This window comes from Dermacentor albipictus, chromosome 2 (assembly GCF_038994185.2).
Source record: "Dermacentor albipictus isolate Rhodes 1998 colony chromosome 2, USDA_Dalb.pri_finalv2, whole genome shotgun sequence".
Taxonomy (NCBI): Eukaryota; Metazoa; Arthropoda; class Arachnida; order Ixodida; family Ixodidae; genus Dermacentor; species Dermacentor albipictus.
Window position 1 is genome coordinate 185,527,798 of NC_091822.1, and position 20,506 is coordinate 185,548,303.

At 43.8% G+C, this 20,506-nt stretch overlaps 1 protein-coding gene across 2 annotated transcripts in view; it reads left to right on the plus strand.

Annotated features, from left to right (window-relative positions):
- The window catches only part of LOC135920060 (neprilysin-1-like), an 83,641-nt gene that overhangs the window by 57,084 nt on the left and 6,051 nt on the right, over nucleotides 1–20,506 (plus strand). For both annotated transcript variants that reach the window (XR_010570162.1, XM_065454112.1), the window contains exons 9-20: nucleotides 5,702–5,844; nucleotides 6,856–7,090; nucleotides 8,385–8,483; nucleotides 9,448–9,525; nucleotides 10,158–10,261; nucleotides 11,199–11,260; nucleotides 11,683–11,734; nucleotides 12,256–12,323; nucleotides 14,438–14,568; nucleotides 15,592–15,657; nucleotides 17,517–17,612; nucleotides 20,027–20,100. Coding sequence is in view for 1 of the 2 variants with exons in the window: in XM_065454112.1 (XP_065310184.1) it covers nucleotides 5,702–5,844; nucleotides 6,856–7,090; nucleotides 8,385–8,483; nucleotides 9,448–9,525; nucleotides 10,158–10,261; nucleotides 11,199–11,260; nucleotides 11,683–11,734; nucleotides 12,256–12,323; nucleotides 14,438–14,568; nucleotides 15,592–15,657; nucleotides 17,517–17,612; nucleotides 20,027–20,100 (1,208 nt within the window). In the remaining variant the exon portion in view is untranslated. The remainder of the gene's footprint in view (nucleotides 1–5,701; nucleotides 5,845–6,855; nucleotides 7,091–8,384; nucleotides 8,484–9,447; nucleotides 9,526–10,157; nucleotides 10,262–11,198; nucleotides 11,261–11,682; nucleotides 11,735–12,255; nucleotides 12,324–14,437; nucleotides 14,569–15,591; nucleotides 15,658–17,516; nucleotides 17,613–20,026; nucleotides 20,101–20,506) is intronic.

Consider the following 20,506-nt stretch of genomic DNA (forward strand, 5'->3'; position numbering starts at 1 on the left):
CCGTGTTCTCTACTCTTTTGTTGTCTCTTTCTTCCCAACGCTTTTCATTTCATTTCTATCCCTTATCTGTGGCTCATATTGTGCGGAGAAAAATTCATGCGTGGACGGTGGCGTTAAATCTATGAGGATCAGTCTGATTAAATCCTCGAATCTCTTCCAAGGAATTGTGGTAAAATTAAAGAGCAAAATAAAAGGGGGGGGGGGGGAGGTAGAGAACGCGCAAGACGAGGCACAACGTGACAAGATATGAAAAATAAAAAAAGGAAAAAGGCTGCAATAAACAGTCTACATCCTGCTCACACTGCTTGAAATATCTGCAGGCAAGCCTGAATAAAACGCGGAAAGGGGGGGAAAAAGGAGACGAGGTAAAGTGCGCATTTCTCTCCGCATATTCGCCCGTATGTCTTTACATTGTCTTGATTTGTTCGCAGTCGCCGTGTTTCGGGAGAGCGGTACGTTTAGCAACCGCCTGTACGCCAAGATGGCATGTTGCATTTAAATGTTGGTGCAATTAAAAGCTTAATATGACACTCTTATTTTCCTAGTTTCACTCCAGCCTTCTTGCCTGTATACGTGGAGTCTTGTGTATACCCTGTCTTTACTTGTACCGTGTCGCACAGGCACTTTCGACCGCAATCTTGCCCGACCCGGATTGACCTCGATCCTGATGGAATTCTGCTATAGACGGGCACTTTCGATCGCGACTTTGCTCGGTCCAGATCTAGTCAGCCGCAATTCGCGCATCAATCACGATCGCAGGCTGGTGTCTGCTTTGCGTATTTTACTGCACATTAGCAAAGTTTGTCACCTGCTTTGGAGCCACTTAACGACACATTGGGCGCTGGAGTTCACTCGACTCGATCCCAATTGCTGGACAGTGTAGCAGCGATCATCGTCAATAGCGATACAAAATTTTGATCCCGATCGAACTCCATCGTGATCGAAAGCACCTGTGTGGCACCGGTATAGGTATTTTATTATTATTATTATTATTATTATTATTATTATTATTATTATTATTATTATTATTATTATTATTATTATTATTATTTGTTTTGCACACATATACGCATATACAAAGGTAACAGGAGAGGGAAAGTGAGGAGCAGGCTGGCAACTGCCACTGGAAGGGGCACAACGCCTGCCTACTCTTCTGAAGGGAGGCGACAGCAACACAGAAATGGAAGATAGGAAGGAGGGGAGGAAAAAGGAAAAAGGAAAGGAGAGCAACAGGACAAATCTAAAGACCAAAGTAGAACACTGCAACAGGACAAATCTAAAGACTAAAGTAGAACTCTGCAGCCGGAATTAAAGTGACGCCGCGTCGAACAGCCTCCACAATTATCAACCACGTCCATGGCTAGTTCGCTATGCGGCTGATTGTGTTCTCCACGATGAGACGCCAAGTGAAGCTGCACTTCATATTTCATATGTTCCATGCATATGGTGTTGTGTCATATATGACATTCAGATGCTACGCCAAAAAGTACGCACGTACAACACAAAAGTTTAAGTTTCATCATATTGAGCAACGGTCAGCAATTTCCGCCTCTAAAGATATGCTGCTCTTTAAAGAAAGCGAAGCGTTCTTTTACTAAAGACCATTGCTTCAAGCACTAAGCATCTGGGAAATCGTAGGAGAAAGATAAGAGGAGAAAGAAGGAAGGAGAGAGAATTGTTCCTAGTTGGACGCTTTCCACACCCTATAAAAAGCAGCAGCTGGCCGTCATCGATTGTCGTTTAGGCTGCTGTTACACTTTCCTTTTTTTTTTCAAGTTCGCCAGGATGAGGCCATTTTGCTGTCATCTGGCCGCACATCCAACTATATCCCTTGGTCGGTGATCGTGTGCGAAGGCATTTTAGGCGGATCTTAGGCGCAGGCGAACCAACATGAGGGCAATTAATCACTACTCGCCTCGCACCATCTCGGGTAGGTTTCGGTGCGCTGTTCTCCCAGACAGGCATGTCATGAAGGGACCAAGGCTCGCCGAGCCGCTCGTCGAGCTACTGAGAGAAATTTGACAAATTGACCCGGAAGTGACATTATATACAGTGTTCACGTGCGATGGCGTTAATGGCGTAAGGACCATCGATAACGCGTCGCTTCATTGGCAACAAATTGGGCTAAAGGACGCCGCTCCTTTAGTGTAACTGTGTCAGAACGCGATCGACCGAGGACGGGGCCCCGACGGCCGTACGTATATTCCGGACTGATGAGTTTGGGGCGAAGTATAGCTTCCAGGGCGAAGCGTCACCGAAACGCCGGGTATTCTGCAAACGAGTCGAGAACTATGCGTCGTCAAAATAACGCTTGATTGATTTGATTTGGCTCGACCGATGGTGTGGTAAACGGTGGCAACTTTTGTCGCTGGCTTTTCCACAGCACGAGTGGTTGACTAGAAAAAATGAAATGAAATGGATCCAATAAGAAAGCACGCACACACACGTGCACGCAACGATGAGCATTTAGACCAACGTAGTGGACGTGAGAAGTAATAATAAATCGTGGGGCTATGCGCGCCGAAATCACGGTATCATCATGAGGCCCGCCGTAATGGGGAACTCCGAATTAATATTGATTACCCGGGGTTCTTTAACGTGCACCCAATGCAGGCCGCCAGGGTGCTTTTGCATTTCGCTCCCTATCAATGTGCGTCCACCGCGGCCTGGATTTGGTGCCGCGCCCTCGAGCATAGCGGCGCGACGGCAAAGCCGCTGCGCCACCACAGCGGGTAGGAAACAATTCGTACAATGTGTACTAAATCAATGTAAAGGCAAAGAAAAACAAGCAGTTGAATATTAAGGAACATACAAAAGAAATGAAAGAGTCACAAATATCAGCAACCGTAAATATAAGGAAATTATAGAGAATATTTATATGAATAAAAAAATACAAGTAAATAAGAGCCGTATGTAGAAAGCAAGAAAACATACATAGGAATCAATGATCTGACAATGTGCCACTGTTCATTAACAAACCTGTTAAAGCTTTCAAAGCTGTAGTTTTCGTTCGCGAATTATTTCACGGTGAAAGCACTTTTCCCACAGTAAAAGGAACGGTCATCAGGACCGTTCAACGTGAATCTCAAGGCCGTCCTTGCTGATTAATGAAATAAGCAATTTATAGAACATGTTCAATGATTTCCATATGTGACCGCGTTTACAACAATGCACTGTTGCACGAGGTATCCGCCATTCTATCCTTCCCATTAACTTTCACTGCCTCACCCTATCAATATTCTCTGAAGGGGACACACGAGTGACCTACCGTCTTTAAATTTGCTTTGCAATATGTTATTCTGTATCTTTTTGTACGCCTGATTGCTTGCTCCTTGAACTGCCGTATATCTTAAATTAAGGAAAGAAAGACAAATACGTTCCCTGCTGTGGTTCTCGTGGTTCTCGCTGTGGTCCACCTTTCTTTTTTATATGATATAAGGAGATGTTGGCGCGCAATTTAAGGCGCCGGCTACTCCTTATCTCTTGGGTGGTTCCGTCATACATCATTCAGGGTTCACGGTTGCATATCAAATAATCTTTTCACACAAGCACCAGGAATTATAAAGCAACGTTTCCACAGGAAGACTATGGCAAATGTCTCCACACCTATGTAGTCGAAAATCTCAAAAGTACAAACGATACTGACGCCTAATAACACATTGTCTAGTCAGCGGGTGGTATATACATCGTGTAAATATATTAGCACATACAGTCACAACAGAGCAGTCAACATAGCATAATTCCCAAACAGATGGATATATAGAGTGACATTGAAATGAACAGAACAATGAAAGCACTAATAACGTCCAACGATGCCGCTGTCTTCAAAACAGTCTTTAGTGCTTTTAAAGCGCTCTTCTGCAAGGCCGTTGTTGGCCAATGTCCCAAAAGTTTCCTTAAACTGAAAGGTCTGCGGTCTAATTTACTTAGCGCTGATTTAAGTCGGCATCTTGGTTTGTCGTGATGTGGGCAATCTAGAAGGAGGTGATATATATCTTCATCTACAAATCCACAATCACATTCGGGGGTTTCCGCTCGGCCAATTCTGTGTAAGAAATGCTTTGTGTAGGCAGTGCCTAGCCTTAATCGATGAATAAGCGTTTCCATAGTTCTATCTAATGACAATGAAAATTTGAATTCAATAAATGGATCAATATGATATAAGTCAGAGCTCTTAGAATTCTGGTCAAAGCAAGTGTTTCTAGACATGTTGAAAGACGTTATCCTTATAATGCAGCGTAATTCATTCTTTGATATTGGGAGCGGAGCCGTATCATATTTCAGGTGCGCTTGTCGTGCTGCTTCATCGGCTGCTGTGTTGCCAGGAATGTTGCAATGCCCTGGTATCCACTGGAATGCTATTGCATGTTTCGCTTCGCTTGCCTTTGTGAGGTTTTTAAGTGTTTCATATATTATACTGTCGCTGAATGTTTTCCCCTTTGTGGTGCAGAGGGATGTTAGAGCAGCCTGTGAATCGCTGAAAATTACCCCATTTTTGCGCTTCTGTTACTGACAATATAAATTTTACCGCACATAGGATTGCGAACAGTTCAGCCGTTGTGGACGAAGTCGCACGAGATAACTTAAATGATTCTTGTTTGTTGAGGTGCGGTATAATGAATGATGAAGTTGAAGAGGTTTCTCTACTGGAGCCATCTGTATAGACGTGTGTGTATCCTGAATACCGCATATATATCTGGTATAGTGCTAGTTGTTGAGCAGCCTGAATGAACATGTCTCTTTTGCTGAGTATCCCTTCTACTGACAATTCGATTTTTGGAACTGTAAGCAGCCATGGAGGATATTCGATGTCTGAGTTCCACACATATTGCCACCTTCATCATTTGGCAATTATGAGCTTAACAGCCACCTCCAGCGAGTTTTACGTTTCCTTGTGCTAGATAGATACTATAGAGGTGCTAATAAATAAGAAGTTTACTAGTTACAAGAGCAAAAACGCTTTTGGACACAAAACTCATTTAACAGGATGTGCGCGGACGTATCCGCAACGACGTATTTGTCGTTGGAAAAGATTCTTCGCTGTGCTCGTGCTCAGTTTTTTCAAGGGTCGGCAGAAATTTATGAACACGTGTTACTGCACTTGCAGCGATGTCGCGCTGCTGGAATTTTATTATATTTTTATTTATGAGAAGGCAAGCGTTTGCTCGCATAAGCTCTACGTATTCTCGAGTGACGAGTGCACGAGGCTTTAATTCTCGCACAATGGAACTTTCTTTACTGGGAAAAACACTCTTGCTTCCTCTAGAAAAGGTTCGCTAGCACTGTCAACAGCGTAACCTTGTAAAAAAAAAAAAAACATGCACCATATTCAATTGTGTCTCAACAGAAAGTATGTTGAGGACAACATAGCTCATTAAATATGCAACAGAGTTTATAACATAATTTTATAACGAGTTTTGTAATTGTATATCAGAGGCTCTATAGGAACTGCACTCCACCATGGGTATGCACTCGACCTTATGTTTGGCGGTCATCCCGCATCGTGCAAGAAAACATACTCCAACCATATCGCACTTCTTGAGTTCAGTTTTGCAGCTTTTTTTTTTCTTGCGTTCAAACTTAATATTCCTGTTCCCTTGTGACGTATTATGCGTACAAATGTTCCGCCCGAAACGATGAGCAGCGTCTCACGTAAGCCGTGCCCCACGGCGTTGTCATTTTTTTGTTTTTTTGCCCGCAGTTGAACTGGACCCATCTCTTGCGAATAGTCATGGACTACGCAGGACTGCAACAGACCGACGAGTCCAGCATCAACCTGACCATCGAGAACGACAGCAACTACATGCGCCGGCTCTTTGACCTGCTCAACAAGACCAGTCCCCGGTGAGATTTCTCACAGTCTCAAAGAAAGAGCGTGAAAACAGAGAGTGTTCGTTTCCTCCGGGTCTCAAGCCCACGCTTTGGCGTAGTCACTACTAAAGGTTCGCTTTATTTGTCGTTTATGCTATCATGTACGCCTGTACGCATGCAGTCTTTAACTTGGGTCTTCTTCCTGTTTATTCGTTAGTACTAATTTTGATATCTTTATCAATAAGGTTAACTTCAAATGCATTGGAATGAAAGATGCGAGTTCCGCTACCACCAGCGAGTTTTTCTTCTCGTCCACTTTCCTTTTCCTTACTTTTTCCATTACATTTCAATAAAAAAAATGACAGTTGCTTCCCTATGCTTTCTCTGGCTTCATCGTTTGTGGATTTCGAATTGGTTGTAGCTGTGCTGTAGGTGGCAGACTCGAAGTTCTCTGAATATTGGGCGCTACGGAAACGCCTACAGGCGGTATATGGCCACACTTAATTACCTGCCTGTACGTTTTGTCTTCCTCGAAAGACTTTCCTATTGTCGCGATGCCGTCGTCGTCACGTGATCATCGTCATAACATCCTCGTCATCTTACTGTTCTCCTTCACTCGTCGTCGTACCGTCGCCTTCATTCCATCGCCATCATTGCGTCATCTTGTCGGACAGTGATTATATATATATATATATATATATATATATATATATATATATATATATATATATATATATATATATATATATATATATATATATATATATATATATATATATATATATATATATATGTGTGTGTGTGTGTGTGTGTGTGTGTGTGTGTGTGTGTGTGTGTGTGTGTGTGTGTGTGTGTGTGTGTGTGTGTGTGTGTGTGTGTGTGTGTGTATGTATGCGATGTATCTATTCGCGAGAGTATACCTCTGCAGTGTACCACTTCGGGACCACTTTCTTGTACGTTATGCTGCACGCATTCACAAAACTTTGCATTTACGCGACGTAAGCTCGAATCGAAGCTGATACCCGCGAGCGGCGCGCCGCGCAGGACGCTGGCCAACTACCTGTCGTGGCGGTTCGTGATGGCGTACATGCCGTACCTGGACGTGCACTTCCGGCGGCTGTACCTGGACTTCCGGCGGCGAGTGCCGCGCCCCCACGAGGAGCGCACCTACCTCTCGCGCTGGAAGGAGTGCGTGCGCCTGCTCAGCGACAGCTTCAGCATGCCCCTGGCGGCGCTGTTCGTGCGGCAGGACTTCGCCTCGTCGGCCACCGACGACCAGGTGCGACGACCACGGGTCGCGACCGTCACGTGTGCGCGGGCCGTCTTCTCACCGGCCAACCGGTCCGACCGCCATAGTTCGGATTTCACTGTCGAAATGTACGGCGACATAAGGCCATATCTCTCCCGAAGGTTCATGCGCAGGAGATAGATAGATAGATAGATAGATAGATAGATAGATAGATAGACAGACAGACAGACAGACAGACAGACAGACAGACAGACAGACAGACAGACAGACAGACACAGACAGACAGACAGACAGACAGACAGACAGACAGACAGACAGACAGACAGACAGACAGACAGACAGACAGACAGACAGACAGACAGACAGACAGACAGACAGACAGACAGACAGACAGACAGACAGACAGACAGACAGACAGACAGACAGACAGACAGACAGACAGACAGACAGACAGACAGACAGACAGACAGACAGACAGACAGACAGACAGACAGACAGACAGACAGACAGACAGACAGACAGACAGACAGACAGACAGACAGACAGACAGACAGACAGACAGACAGACAGACAGACAGACAGACAGACAGACAGACAGACAGACAGACAGACAGACAGACAGACAGACAGACAGACAGACAGACAGACAGACAGACAGACAGACAGACAGACAGACAGACAGACAGACAGACAGACAGACAGACAGACAGACAGACAGACAGACAGACAGACAGACAGACAGATAGATAGATAGATAGATAGATAGATAGATAGATAGATAGATAGATAGATAGATAGATAGATAGACAGATAGATAGACAGATAGATAGATAGATAGATAGATAGATAGATAGATAGATAGATAGATAGATAGATAGATAGATAGATAGATAGATAGATAGATAGATAGATAGATAGATAGATAGATAGATAGATAGATAGATAGATAGATAGATAGATAGATAGATAGATAGATAGAGAAGACACGAAAGGCAGGGAGGTTAACCAGACGCGCGTCCGGTTTGCTACTCCCCACTGGGGGAACGGGGTGTGGAAATGAAGAAAGAGAAAGAGAGGAGGGAGAGCACAGTTTCGCGCACATTTGAAGGTTCGCACCGAGTCTACACACGGTTACCAACACCATCCGACTTGAGGTATTTCAACAACGCTTTCGTGGCTGTCTGTACCAACGGCGCGTACGGCCGTGGTCCAAGGATCTTATTAATGCGCAGGTGGATTTGTTAAATACGAAGCTCCAGACATTGCGAAACTTTCTTTGTTAATTTAATGTTTACCGGGTGCATTTTAAACACTCTCTGCGCAGGTAGGATTGCTGATTGACGAGATCAAGAATGCCTACGTGGAAACCTTTCCGCGGCAGAGTTTCCTCGATGAAAAGACTAAGGAACTCTGTCGTGAGAAGGTAAGTGCTTTTGCGATAGCGTGTTTTTTTTTCTTCTCGATACGATAGCATTACGCAGGACAGTTTTGCCGGTCTTAGATGTTGTCGAAATCTACGCTTCAGCGACGACTTTCTTAGGGTGACAGAACCAGACCTTGAAGAAGGCTATGCTTTTGCTGGCTGCATACGCCAGAAGCGGTTCAGGAGCCGAAAAACGCCATTTACCCTAGGTTTTAGAAACATTAAAGTCAAAATTCCGGCGCGCCGTTCTCAGAGACAGCGTAATCAAAGGGCTCGGTGGTACGTTCCTTTTTACCAGTGTGCGATATGTGGCCTCGCAAGAGTTACAGTAAATGTTACTGTAAGTTTAGTATCTTAAGTTACAGTAAGAGTTAAAGTAAATGTGGTGTTTAGGCCACGCGCTTTGCGCGTTAAACTGCAGTGGTTGTGCCTGTTGTGTTGTCCGTGGACAACTGCCATTATTCAGTGGTGCGCAATAACCACTGTGATAGAGAGGTGTAAATGATTCATCATAAGTTGTCAGAATGAGCGTATCCTAAGGAGGACGTGAGGAGTAGTTATCGGTATGCTGTCAGCAGATAATGGTCGTAAGGTGTTGTTAGGCAGCTAGGATCAGGTAAATATATGGTCGTAATAGTTCACAGATGACCACGGGAAGGGGAGCAAGTACATGTGGATTTGATGGACAGTAATGGAATGGTAGGACGTCATAATGCTGTCGCATTATAGTCGCTCTTTATGTCTACGATAACTGCAGAGCACGCTGGGGACGTGAATGCAACAGATATTATTATTATTATTATTATTATTATTATTATTATTATTATTATTATTATTATTATTATTATTATTATTATTATTATTATTATTATTATTATTATTATTATTATTATTATTATTATTATTATTATTCATGGGAACAAACTTTTCAGTTCAGCAATCTTATCATGTTTGTTGTGTGCAGGTAGCCGCTATGGGACAAAAAGTGGGCTTCCCGAAGTTCATCTTGGATCCGGTTGAACTGGACAAAGAATACCATGACGTGAGCATCGTTTTGGTTTGCTTTCATTTTGTTTTTAATGAAGAGAAGTGGGAAGGTAGGTCTCGTTTGCCTTAAATATCTTGATTCGTTAAAAGTGTGCTGTCTCAGTTGTGTCAAAGCAACAGATGCACTGAAATCCGTTGTTCTCAATATTCAACAGAATCGTTAGAGCGCATTCGCCGCAGAACAGCTAAACGTCCATATATATATATATATACGTAGGCAGTATAAATGCCATAATTCGCGGCAAAGCAGGCTTATGGGAGGTGCGTTACGGTGACAAACTAAGAACGACGGCAAAACTGTTTCGTTCTATAGACATGGTGTCTGGGTCAATTTTACGCTGAAAGGTGAATTTGCGAGAAAAGTTTTCTTTTTTTCTCGCAATTTCCATGCTCCAAAAACTTTCCCCGAGAGGCAACTGCATGAAAGGTCACTGTCGGGCCAACCCTTGTCCTGTGTAAGGTCATTGTGGCCCTAAACTGGGCTATATACACATTGGCTCTCCTTCGTGCGCTGCTATGGCGTTTACGCTCGACTGTACGTTTCTCTTCAGTGGAGCGACAGTTTGCGCCCCATCGCACGAAAGTGCATGAAGGTAATTCTCTTTTTCCTTTTTTTCCCTTTCACAGCTTGAAATAGACGACGATCACTTTCTCGTGAACATTCTCAAGGTACGACGCTTTGAGTTTGCCAGAGATTTCTCCAAGATTACGAAGCCTGTCGATAAGGAAAAGTAAGTTGCCGGTCGTTCTCTTAGTCTCACTGTGTCATTAAGAGAGAAAGAGGGGGGAGGAGAGAGATAAATAGAAGACCGGAAAGGCAGGGAGGTTAACCAGATGCACGTCCGGTTTGTTACCCTGCACTGGGAGTAGCGGGTATGGGGACGAAGAGAGAGGTTTCCGCGATTCATTACGGCCGCGTGTCTAAGGATTTCGTGCCTTCGCATATTTACGCTGCTAAATATGCCGTGATTTTTTTTTCTAGTTAGAACAGATCTTTACAAAAGAAATATGTGGGAGATAGCGCTGGTCCGCCTTCGCAGGTCAATTTGTGAAAGCAGCAGGAATTAGCCTCACGATAAATCACAACCTCTAGGTGGCCAATAAAACTTTGGGCGCTCGTTGAAGTTGCGAAATGGAAGTTGTGCAGCAGTGAAGTCAAATATTAAAGCTAGCACCACTTTCGAGATATCCGCCCTCAAGCTGCGCTACGAAGTACATCGGCATTTCAAATAACAGTTTTCTGAAAGTATATACCTCTAGAAGTTGGTGATAATATCAGTTGCGAAACCAGTGAATAATAACGAGGTTTTCAACAATATGGATATCTCTTAAGTGGTGACATCTTGGGATTTCTACTAAGCAGACGTGACCTCACTATTTCTCGGCTACAGTGTCCTGAAAAGAATAATTCATAAAATTAATTCGTAAATGTATATTCAGCTAGCTACCTCGACATTGCAATTTCTCATGCAGGTAGTTTGCGCCCCTTTTAGTACACGTGAACAGACGGAACAGCGCTATCTCTCGCGGGCGAATTAAAAATAAAATTTTCGAACAATATAAGATGGTATAGAAAATTTAGAGCTCATAACTAACTTGATGACATGTGTTGGAGGGAATCCTCGCTACGGCTATATATTGGCTGGCACTTTTTTTTCTCTGTGACAGGGAGTGGGCGACAAATCCCCTGATCGTAAACGCGTTCTATGACATCCGAGGCAACTACGCTAGTGAGTATACAGACATCTTTTGTCACCTCCTTCGATTTAGAGTGACTTCACAGTAGAACAGGACTGCGCTCCATGCGTATATCGCTGCAATTAGTAAAGTAGAAACAGTTAAAGTAATGGCACCTAGTGTTTGGGATGCACGCACCCAGTGATTTTCTTCTGCTGCTTCTTGGGTGAAAGATTTCACATGACATAAGTACGGTAACTTCGAGTGTGCAGGAAAGAGTACCTCTGCAACGCTACAATTCGGTCTTTTTCTTCGAGTTAAAGAAATATTTGTAGGCAATGCGATTCGTTTCAATCAATCAATCTTAGTACTTTGAAGTTTAACTCTCGTGTTTCACATTTTGTCAAGTGTATACTGCAGTGTTAATTATATCGCCTTCTTCCTGCTACTCATCTCCGCACTTTTGTCATTGCAGTTTACCCAGCCGGGATCTTGCGTTCCCCCATGCTCATTCTCGACAGGCCACAGTGAGTGAGATTCCTTCGCATTCATTCTCGAAGTGCTATTCTGGAATCAGACTCGACAACTTCGTTCATGAGTGTTGTTTACTATTCGCTGACCGCTTTCGCCAGTAACATCATGCCCAACATCGCCATTGGCGGTACAGACGCCGCAGAGGTTCTGGGTTCGGCTCCCACCGTCGGCAAAGTTCTAAGTTTGTCGTAAATTTAACCTTCCTGTTTGGGTAACTATGCATTTCAAGAACAAAGAAAAAACAGTTAATTTCTCTAGTGCGCTTCTTGGCTTCATCCAAGTCCATTGTTTGTTGGCTTCCATGGGAAAAGCATTAGCATGAAGCGCGTGTAATTTTCTTTCATTCTTTTTATTCTTTTTTTGTTAAATGCCTATCGACGACAGCAGTGTGTTAATCAAAATTTGAAAACTGCAAGGAGACAGAAATTTCCACTGTTTCAATAGAATGAAGTTTCTTGGACCCACGAGATTGTAGTGCATAAATCTCTCATTAGAATCCCCTATCACTTCGTAGGTACCTGAACTTTGGCACCATAGGCGTCGTCATTGGACACGAGATTACCCACGGCTTTGCCGGTTTCGGTGAGTACAAAGCTTGCTTTCTGCATCATTTCTTTTATTAACTGCCTGTCGATCCCACAGTAACAACCTCTTCACACCAGGGACACCATAAGTGCTAACGTATGCTCTCATAAAAAGGGCGTTGTAGTTACTATGCAGTTGCCACACTATCACCACCGTGATATAACTGCAGTTGGTAACGATATGGTTTGTAACATTACTGACTAAACAAGTTAATTACTGTTAATAATGGGTCTCAGCTACCAAGTGCAAACGCAGTTATCGCCACCGAATGCAAAGATTATAGTCTCTAGAGCGCATTTATCGGACCAGCTTTGGCATGTTCCAGAGTGGTTTCGATGAATTTGTTATAGACTAGAACTTTTGTATCTGGCGGTGCTAACTGCATTTGTGATTGGTAGCTGAGACCCATTAGTAACAGTGGCCACCTTGTTTAGTCAGTAATTTTACAAACTCCATCGTTACCAACTGCAGTTATACCAAGGTGTAAATAGTGTGACAGGTGCATAGTAACTACAACGACTAATTTCTGAAGAGTGATATACACGAGTGAGTTGTTGTCAGCAGTTTTTACCTCTTGCGCCGTTTTCCAACTGTTTCGCGTGCTGTTATGTGAGCACGAAAGAAGGGAAAGGCAGGGAGGTTATCCACATCGCCCGGTTTGATACCCTGGACTGATTGACAGAGATATAAACGGACGAAAATAGACAAAAAAGGGGAAAGAGGGAAAAAGAGCACTGGCTGCGCCCACACATTGAGCTACACATCGCATCTAGAAAATGCCGCACAGGCCTGTTGACAGCCAGTAATGCTGCCGTTTCTGCACAAGCGAAGAGGGGCAAACTATTGCTCGCACCAGTGCACGTCAGTGGTTCTGCCAATGTCAATACGCAAATAGTTTACGAAGTCACGGCAAAAGAAAACAACACACATATGTATGAACCTTTCCGTAGACGTGTGCCGATATTGAAGATTTCGAATAAGAATCGAATAGCCCTTGTTATTTAAGTCACGAATTCACAATCCGAAATTGTCGAATATTAGTTTGATTCGAATACTATATAATGGGACAGGAAAGATTTTTTTCTTTTAGTCTACGGGTGGGGGGGGGGGGGAGGAGGGGGGCGTGGTAGGACTGCGGAGTTCTTTCGAATGATTGCTATGAAACGATGTGCGATGCTGTAATATAGCACCTAACTCCTTCAACGATCACTGCACTCTACTATCTGCATACGGTGAGGTGCTCTTTCTCTGTTTCGTTTGTCATTGTCATGACGCACAAGATACGACCAATTTTCCTTTGTTTCTCACTTACAAGTTTCTTCGTTGAGTGTAAATCCAGTCGATCTTGGCATTAGATGTATCAAATAACGCAAATAAGCCTTTTGTTCGAAACGCTGCAGAGCATTCATACTTCAATTTGTTTAGAAAATCTAAGTACTCGGTATTCGATCCGATATTTGGAGGTACTTTTTCCTCGAGTATTCGTATTCGATTCCATTCGGATTTTTTGCTACTGAACATCCCTACAGTTCTGGGCGATGGAAAGGTGCATACGTAGCTTGCCTTAAAGATTTCGCGTCATTCAACACAGGAGCTCACAAATCGCAAGAAGACTTAGCTTGGCACATCTTCACGTAGATAGTTATGACAGCAGAGGGAGTACTTGGAGGGTAACTTATGAAATAGGTAATCTACCCCGACTTAATCGCTGTGCTAATATGCGTTAACTGCAACATCAATATATTTCGCCACAGAATTGGAGCACGTATTTGTGCTTATATAGTGCAGAGCACAGGATTTCTGCAAAATGTATATGACTTAGAACGCTAAAGTGAACAACCACTTAATTATTTAGTGAATTTGTTGTTAATTACCTAAGGTAACACTGTGATCTGTCTTACAAGTTGTGTCCGCTCTTTCAAATTATCCATATGCGTCAGAATTGCGCTATCTGTCACGAGTGATCTTTAATAAGCATCTTTCCCCTAAAAAAAGATTGCCCAGTAGGTATATTTTTCTCACCAGTCATTTGTTTTCTCAATATAAAATTGTTTCACTTCGCATGGTGAATGAAGTGTGAAATAAATTGTACAAAAAAAATCTCAACGCAGGCAAGAAATTTGACAAGCATGGGAATTTCACCAACTGGTGGCCTGACGATGCGCTGGAGCACCTTCGGCAACGTGCAAACTGCTTCGTCGAACAGTTCTCACAGTTTCCCCTTTGGAACTCCGGTCTTTACGTGAGCCTCATTCTACACAATACTGCGCGATTGTCGTTTTCTAACTTGCATACCACATCTTTTATTATTATTATTATTATTATTATTATTATTATTATTATTATTATTATTATTATTATTATTATTATTATTATTATTATTATTATTATTATTATTATTATTATTATTATTATTATTATTATTATTATTTCTTGCGTCGAGCCTGCCACGAGCCCAAGTTTCTTAGCATGCCACTTTGACTGCTGTTATATCTCACTAGCACATTAATGATATCAGTGGCATCTGAGGTGCCGCAAATCCCCAGCGGGGAAAAAAGAAGGCTTGTCAAAAGCGTCACAAGTCGTCAATCAGGCAGCACACTGTACCCGACCCGTCATGTCGATAGCACGGTACTTCTTTCTGAAGCTTCCCGGACTTTGCTGACTGTGGCTGGTGCAGCTGGTTGCTGCTGTTACTGCTGCTTTTGCTGGTTGATGCTGTTGCTGCTGCTCACACGAAGAACCGCACTCATGCAATCAATTGGCTTATATATATATAGCCTTCTCTACTACTACTACTACATATGAGCCGGTTAACCGCTCTCTTCTCTAGGAAATTACGCAACTGAACAAGTAACCCCTAAATGTTCTGACTGCTAAAAAAATGCCCCATCAAGCGCATATTTTCTTTATTGATGCGAAAGGTCAAGTGGCACATTGATCGAAAAAGCCGGCGTCTGTAGTCTGTAGCAACGAAACAGCACCTAAAGCCCCATTGGCTGCGACGCCAAGTCACGAACGCGCCTCGACAGAGCACCTACTGGGTCGTTATCGCGCCAGGTGTGGCGTGAGGGTCCCACGTGTCACCTGGGTCACTCGGTGGGTGTCTCGGCAGGCGCGTAAGCTGAAAAACGTGGTGAAGAAGAGGAACTCTCTTGTAATTAATAACTTCAATTGGATTACGACAGTTGCGCTGGATTTGCGTAATTCTTTACCTCCAAATCAGCGTACCTTTTCTCAACTTCACGTTCGAATGTCTACGCAGGTGAACGGTAACACGACGCTCGAAGAGAACATCTGTGACTCGACGGCCGTGAAGCAAGCCTATTACGTGAGTCGTTATAGTTACTCTGTCTGTGAGCAAGCGCTGGTGCGCGCTTTAACCTTCCGGCACGCCTGTTCTATTATATGTTACGAAGACACGTTTACTCGTCATGTATGTGAGGATCTCAACGTGTTATAACGTCTGCCATTTGCTTTGATGCAAAAACTAGCACTGCAAGATGCCGGAGCAGGGTCTGTAAAGAAGTGCGCAATTAAAGCATCGTTCGGTTTATATATGGCGTTGGCGCGGATTATTACAATTGTCTCTGGCTTATAGAGCTTCTCTGTTCTGGTTACAGTGCTGTCACGAGACAGGTACATGCGTTCATGGTAACGTAACTTCCATAAAATTCATTATGCGTCTGAGACATCTGGAATTGTAAATCTTAAGAACTTAGCGTGTGGTGTGCGTTTAGAGAGCTTTAGCTTGTCGCAATACGTATTGCAATTCAAGGAATACAGTCAAGCACCTGTACAACTAAGAGTTCGGGACCAACGAAATTCTTCGTTTTGAAGTCATTTCGTTGTAAAAGCCGCTCACCGTACTCCTCGCACTAGAGCAGACTAAGCACGTTCAGCAGAAAAAAACCTTCATTTGATATGATTTCAATAAAGACTTACTAACACAAGACTTATTTTGTGTGTGTGTGTGTGTGTGTGTGTGTGTGTGTGTGTGTGTGTGTGTGTGTGTGTGTGTGTGTGTGTGTGTGTGTGTGTGTGTGTGTGTGTGTGTGTGTGTGTGTGTGTGTGTGTGTGTGTGTGTGTGTGTGTGTGTGTGTGTGTGTGTGCGTGTGTGCGTGCGTGCTCCACAGCGAAACACAGCAGATATACGCAAAATAAAGCTGTAGATCGTGCAATGCCGCTATCATTTCCCATGCCGTCGAAACCTTTGGTTCGTTTACAGGATGTTTATCACTCTTGCCTTCTTTCATGTTTGCGTAAATTCCGCTCTAGCTGCCTTTGAAGACGTCGTCGGTCGCCAATTTCGATGACATCATCGCGTCGTCATCAAGTGCGACGTATTCGTCAGCCGCCGCACCCGCTGATGGGCTACGACAAGCAGCGTATGAGTTGAGTGATTCGTGGCGCAGTGCAGCAGGGCATCGTGAATCTAAACTCTAAAGTGCATCGCTACAGTGCTGCTATTGGCGCTAGCGCGGTGCTCACGTGTGTCACATCTGCTAAAGGCATCGGCGGCACTGCTGCAGGGGGCGTTCGTTGTAAAGCAAAAGATCAGGGGTCGGGGATGCCTAAATTTCTTCGTTGTACAGGCTAATTCGCTGTATAGAGGTCTTCGTTGTAGAGGTGTTCACTATACATATGGAAGATAGAAATTCAGCCGGGACATAATCGATCATTTGTTATACAGGTCATTTCGCCGACGAAGCGTTCGTTGTGGAGACGTTTGCCTGTAGCGCAAAACAAAAGACGTTGACGGCAGAAGCAGCGCTGGTAGCGGCACCCTGTGGTGATTTGTTCAACCGTGAGGCGTCAGAAAAGCTTTTTTTGTTTGAACGTTTCACGCTGTTTTCGCCGAAGGGAACACAAAGAAAGAAAAAGAAACTACCAAAAATGTATGTCCGTTGCCCCTACACCAGTAAGAGTCGCACATAGCCCATCATTGCAGTAATAGTTTTCTTCGCTATGGTTATACTAAACACCAGCCGATGGCGCTAGCCCTGGTGTCTCTTTGATATTCAGCTAGCATGAATGCGTTTATGGACAACGTATATAACTCCCATGTTACGTAATTTCGCAAAGGACATGGAGCTATGCATCGATACATTTGGCAGGCAAACTTCTTTTATGTGACTTGGAAAACTCAGGGACGTGCAAGATGCCTAGCTTGTTCTATTTATTTTTCAGGCATACAAGAGCTGGGCTGCGAAGCATGGGCAAGAGCCGCGATTGCCGGGCCTGGGACTGACCAACGAACAAGTATTCTTTGTTCAATACGCCCAGGTTTGTACACGAAATTTGAATTCGGTGTGGCTGCTAGCAGGTAGATTTTCTGCTAACTTTTAGCATATGTACTCGTCTTATAAGCGTGTCTAGAATTGATATCTAGCGTCCATTATCACAGAGCACGCGATCGCCGAAAAATAGAACGACTTACAGAAAACAATTAGTCAACCAATTAGTCGTTGCTAAATCGCCGGCATGGATTGTTGACACTATTATAGTGGACTTGAAGAATTTCTATGAATATTTTCTCGTTATGGACAATGCCGAGTTTGAAGCCTTTTCGCGGAATCGGCAGTTTTGTGTTCATGCTTGCGAGTTGGTTTTCTTGCTTGAATTAAGCGCGCGCGTCAAAAATTGAGTCAGATCAGTTAACCAAATTCGCGACCGCCTTGACACCCTGCTCTGGCAAAGGACTTCGGGGGACGAAAAAAAGAAAGGGAAGAAGGATACCTTTTTCTCGATATTATTCTGTGCCATAGATAGCGTACCTCATTTTTAACGGAGAAATGAATTCAAGGCAAAATTTGATGGAAACCAACTACAGCCTTTCCTTTCTAATTTTTGCTAATTTTTGAGCGGAAGCGGAAGAAAGTGTGAATGCAAGACGAACTCCGAAGTTGCTTGTGTCCAACGGGCTTCAAAGCATGAGGTTAAAAGCAGATTGGCCAACGTTAGCACTGCGAAAGAAGGTTATGCTGGCAAAGTGGTTGACATTGACTTATTTCGGTTGTTTTAGCGTTTTAGTAGAACACTAAAGAAAAACACTAGATCAGTGTACAATAATAAAGCATTCATTAAAAAGCATTCACTATTTCCATTAATTTCGTGGTACGAGGCTGAATACCAAAAGTCAAAACGAAGGCCAATCTTCCACATATATATATATATATATATATATATATATATATATATATATATATATATATATATATATATATATATATATATATATATATATATGGGGCCGAAACATCATTGCCGGTACGTAAATGTGACGTCATGAATTTCACATTATTTTATCGTACTTGGCACGTTGTAGCGCAGTAAATGTTCTTGAAATTTTGCCAAGTTCAGTCATTGGTTCACTTAAAACACAATTAAGTTCCTTTTTCTGATAAAAAGCTAACTAGGCCCAAGCAGTCGTCGTCAGAATGACGTCACGGCGAGGAGTTGGTGTAAGATATTCAAGGCGGCGTCGCCACTGGTCTTTTGTTCTTGTGTGTTTTCTGGCTTTCCAAGCCTTGTCTCAGCGTGAAAGCTTTTTTTTTATTTGCGTATTACAAATAAGTAATTTACTGATACAGGTCAAATTAGTTTTCTCTTTGGCATTCATATCCCACATCCGGCCTCCAACCTACGATTACTACTCAATCAATATAACCCACGTAGTAAACGCGGAGTCGTGAGAGCGACGTTTCACTTAAACTGATTGTCAAGAACTGCACTAAACTTGCTTAGACTAACAAAATATTCTTTCAAGGCCCCGTTTACATTTGCGTGTCGGCAATATGATGATGATGATGATTTATTAAAAGACGGACGGCTCATCGTCCTACTAAGGTAATAGTGAGGGGAAATCAGGAGATGCTGACAGTGCCAGCTGTACCGAGCAATGCTCCCTCGCACGATTACACCGTGCGGAGAATCATCGGCAAAGGCGCACAGCGCTCGCTGGACGCTGTCGGCCTCCGCCGAGGGAGGCATCCACTCCCCGAAGCTGCTGGTTTCTTGCGCGCGGTTCAAAAATCTTATCCCAAAAGCAGCCACTGCGGCTTTCTTTTCTAGTGACCGCTTCAGGTAGCCGTATGGGGTCGCGCCACTTTTATTAAAGAGATTCCAGCCGAAGTGTAAGGGCCGCACATTTCTTCTCTAGAATCTTGGCTGGGTGCGGCTCTTACACGGGTCAGGCCGATGAAGGCCGCCAGAGGTTCATGCTATTTCCGCAACTGTACCAGAGGGTAAGAGAGGCCCAAATTACATAAAGCTGGAGTAAGTAAAAGACCTCAGATGCCGGCCCATCGTCCCTTACGAGCGCTGACCCAAACAGGGCTCCTTTCTCCAGACGCGAAATGCCACCGATCTGACTGGAAACACTGTCAACACAGCCGAGACGACGCGCCACACAAAGGAATAAGCGGCGTTGACGTTGGCGTTGATGAGCGGCGTTGACTTAAAGCTAGCCGCCATCTAGCGGCAACGGAACTAACTTCACTTTCCCTCGGGACGTATAATTTTTTTTTTCTTTTGCAAAAGTTAGCCCTCCAAAGTAGGAGCGCGGCACTTACACGCGTATATGCGGTATGTGAATGCAGGGTTGAAAATATTTGAGAGCGAAATTTATCCGCTGATGCCTATTCTCTTCGTTTTTTTCGCTTCCCCTTTTTGCATGTCTGCACCGCCGGCAAACGCAGATCTGGTGCGAAGTCGTGAGTGATGAAGGCTACAAGAAGTACGAGACTGAAACGCACAGTCCTGGCAAGTACAGGTCTGTATTCCAGAGAACCGCTATACAGCCACTTCACATCAACAGTGGTCGTAAAGAGGGAGGCTCAGCGTGGAGCCGTAATGTTTCGACAAGGGCGCTTGTCTGTGTCAGCTCCCCTTGTCGAAACATTGGGTATCTCGCTTTTCTGCCACTGCTGATCACTTCCTCTCCACGTTCATGTGTCCTCTTTCTCTTGCTCATAGTTAACGATACAGTACAGTGACCGTTATACTTAACCGGAACGCCCAGTAAGTGTCTTTTTGCTTCTCCTGCGAAATATGCTGGGCATTTCTGGTTGAGGTTACTTCAATGTAATAGCTTAATACGTTTGATTTCAAAGCATGCGATGCTTGCTCCTTATAACCCGTGCTTTCTAAAGTTAAACCTCTATAGATGTGTCTTCATT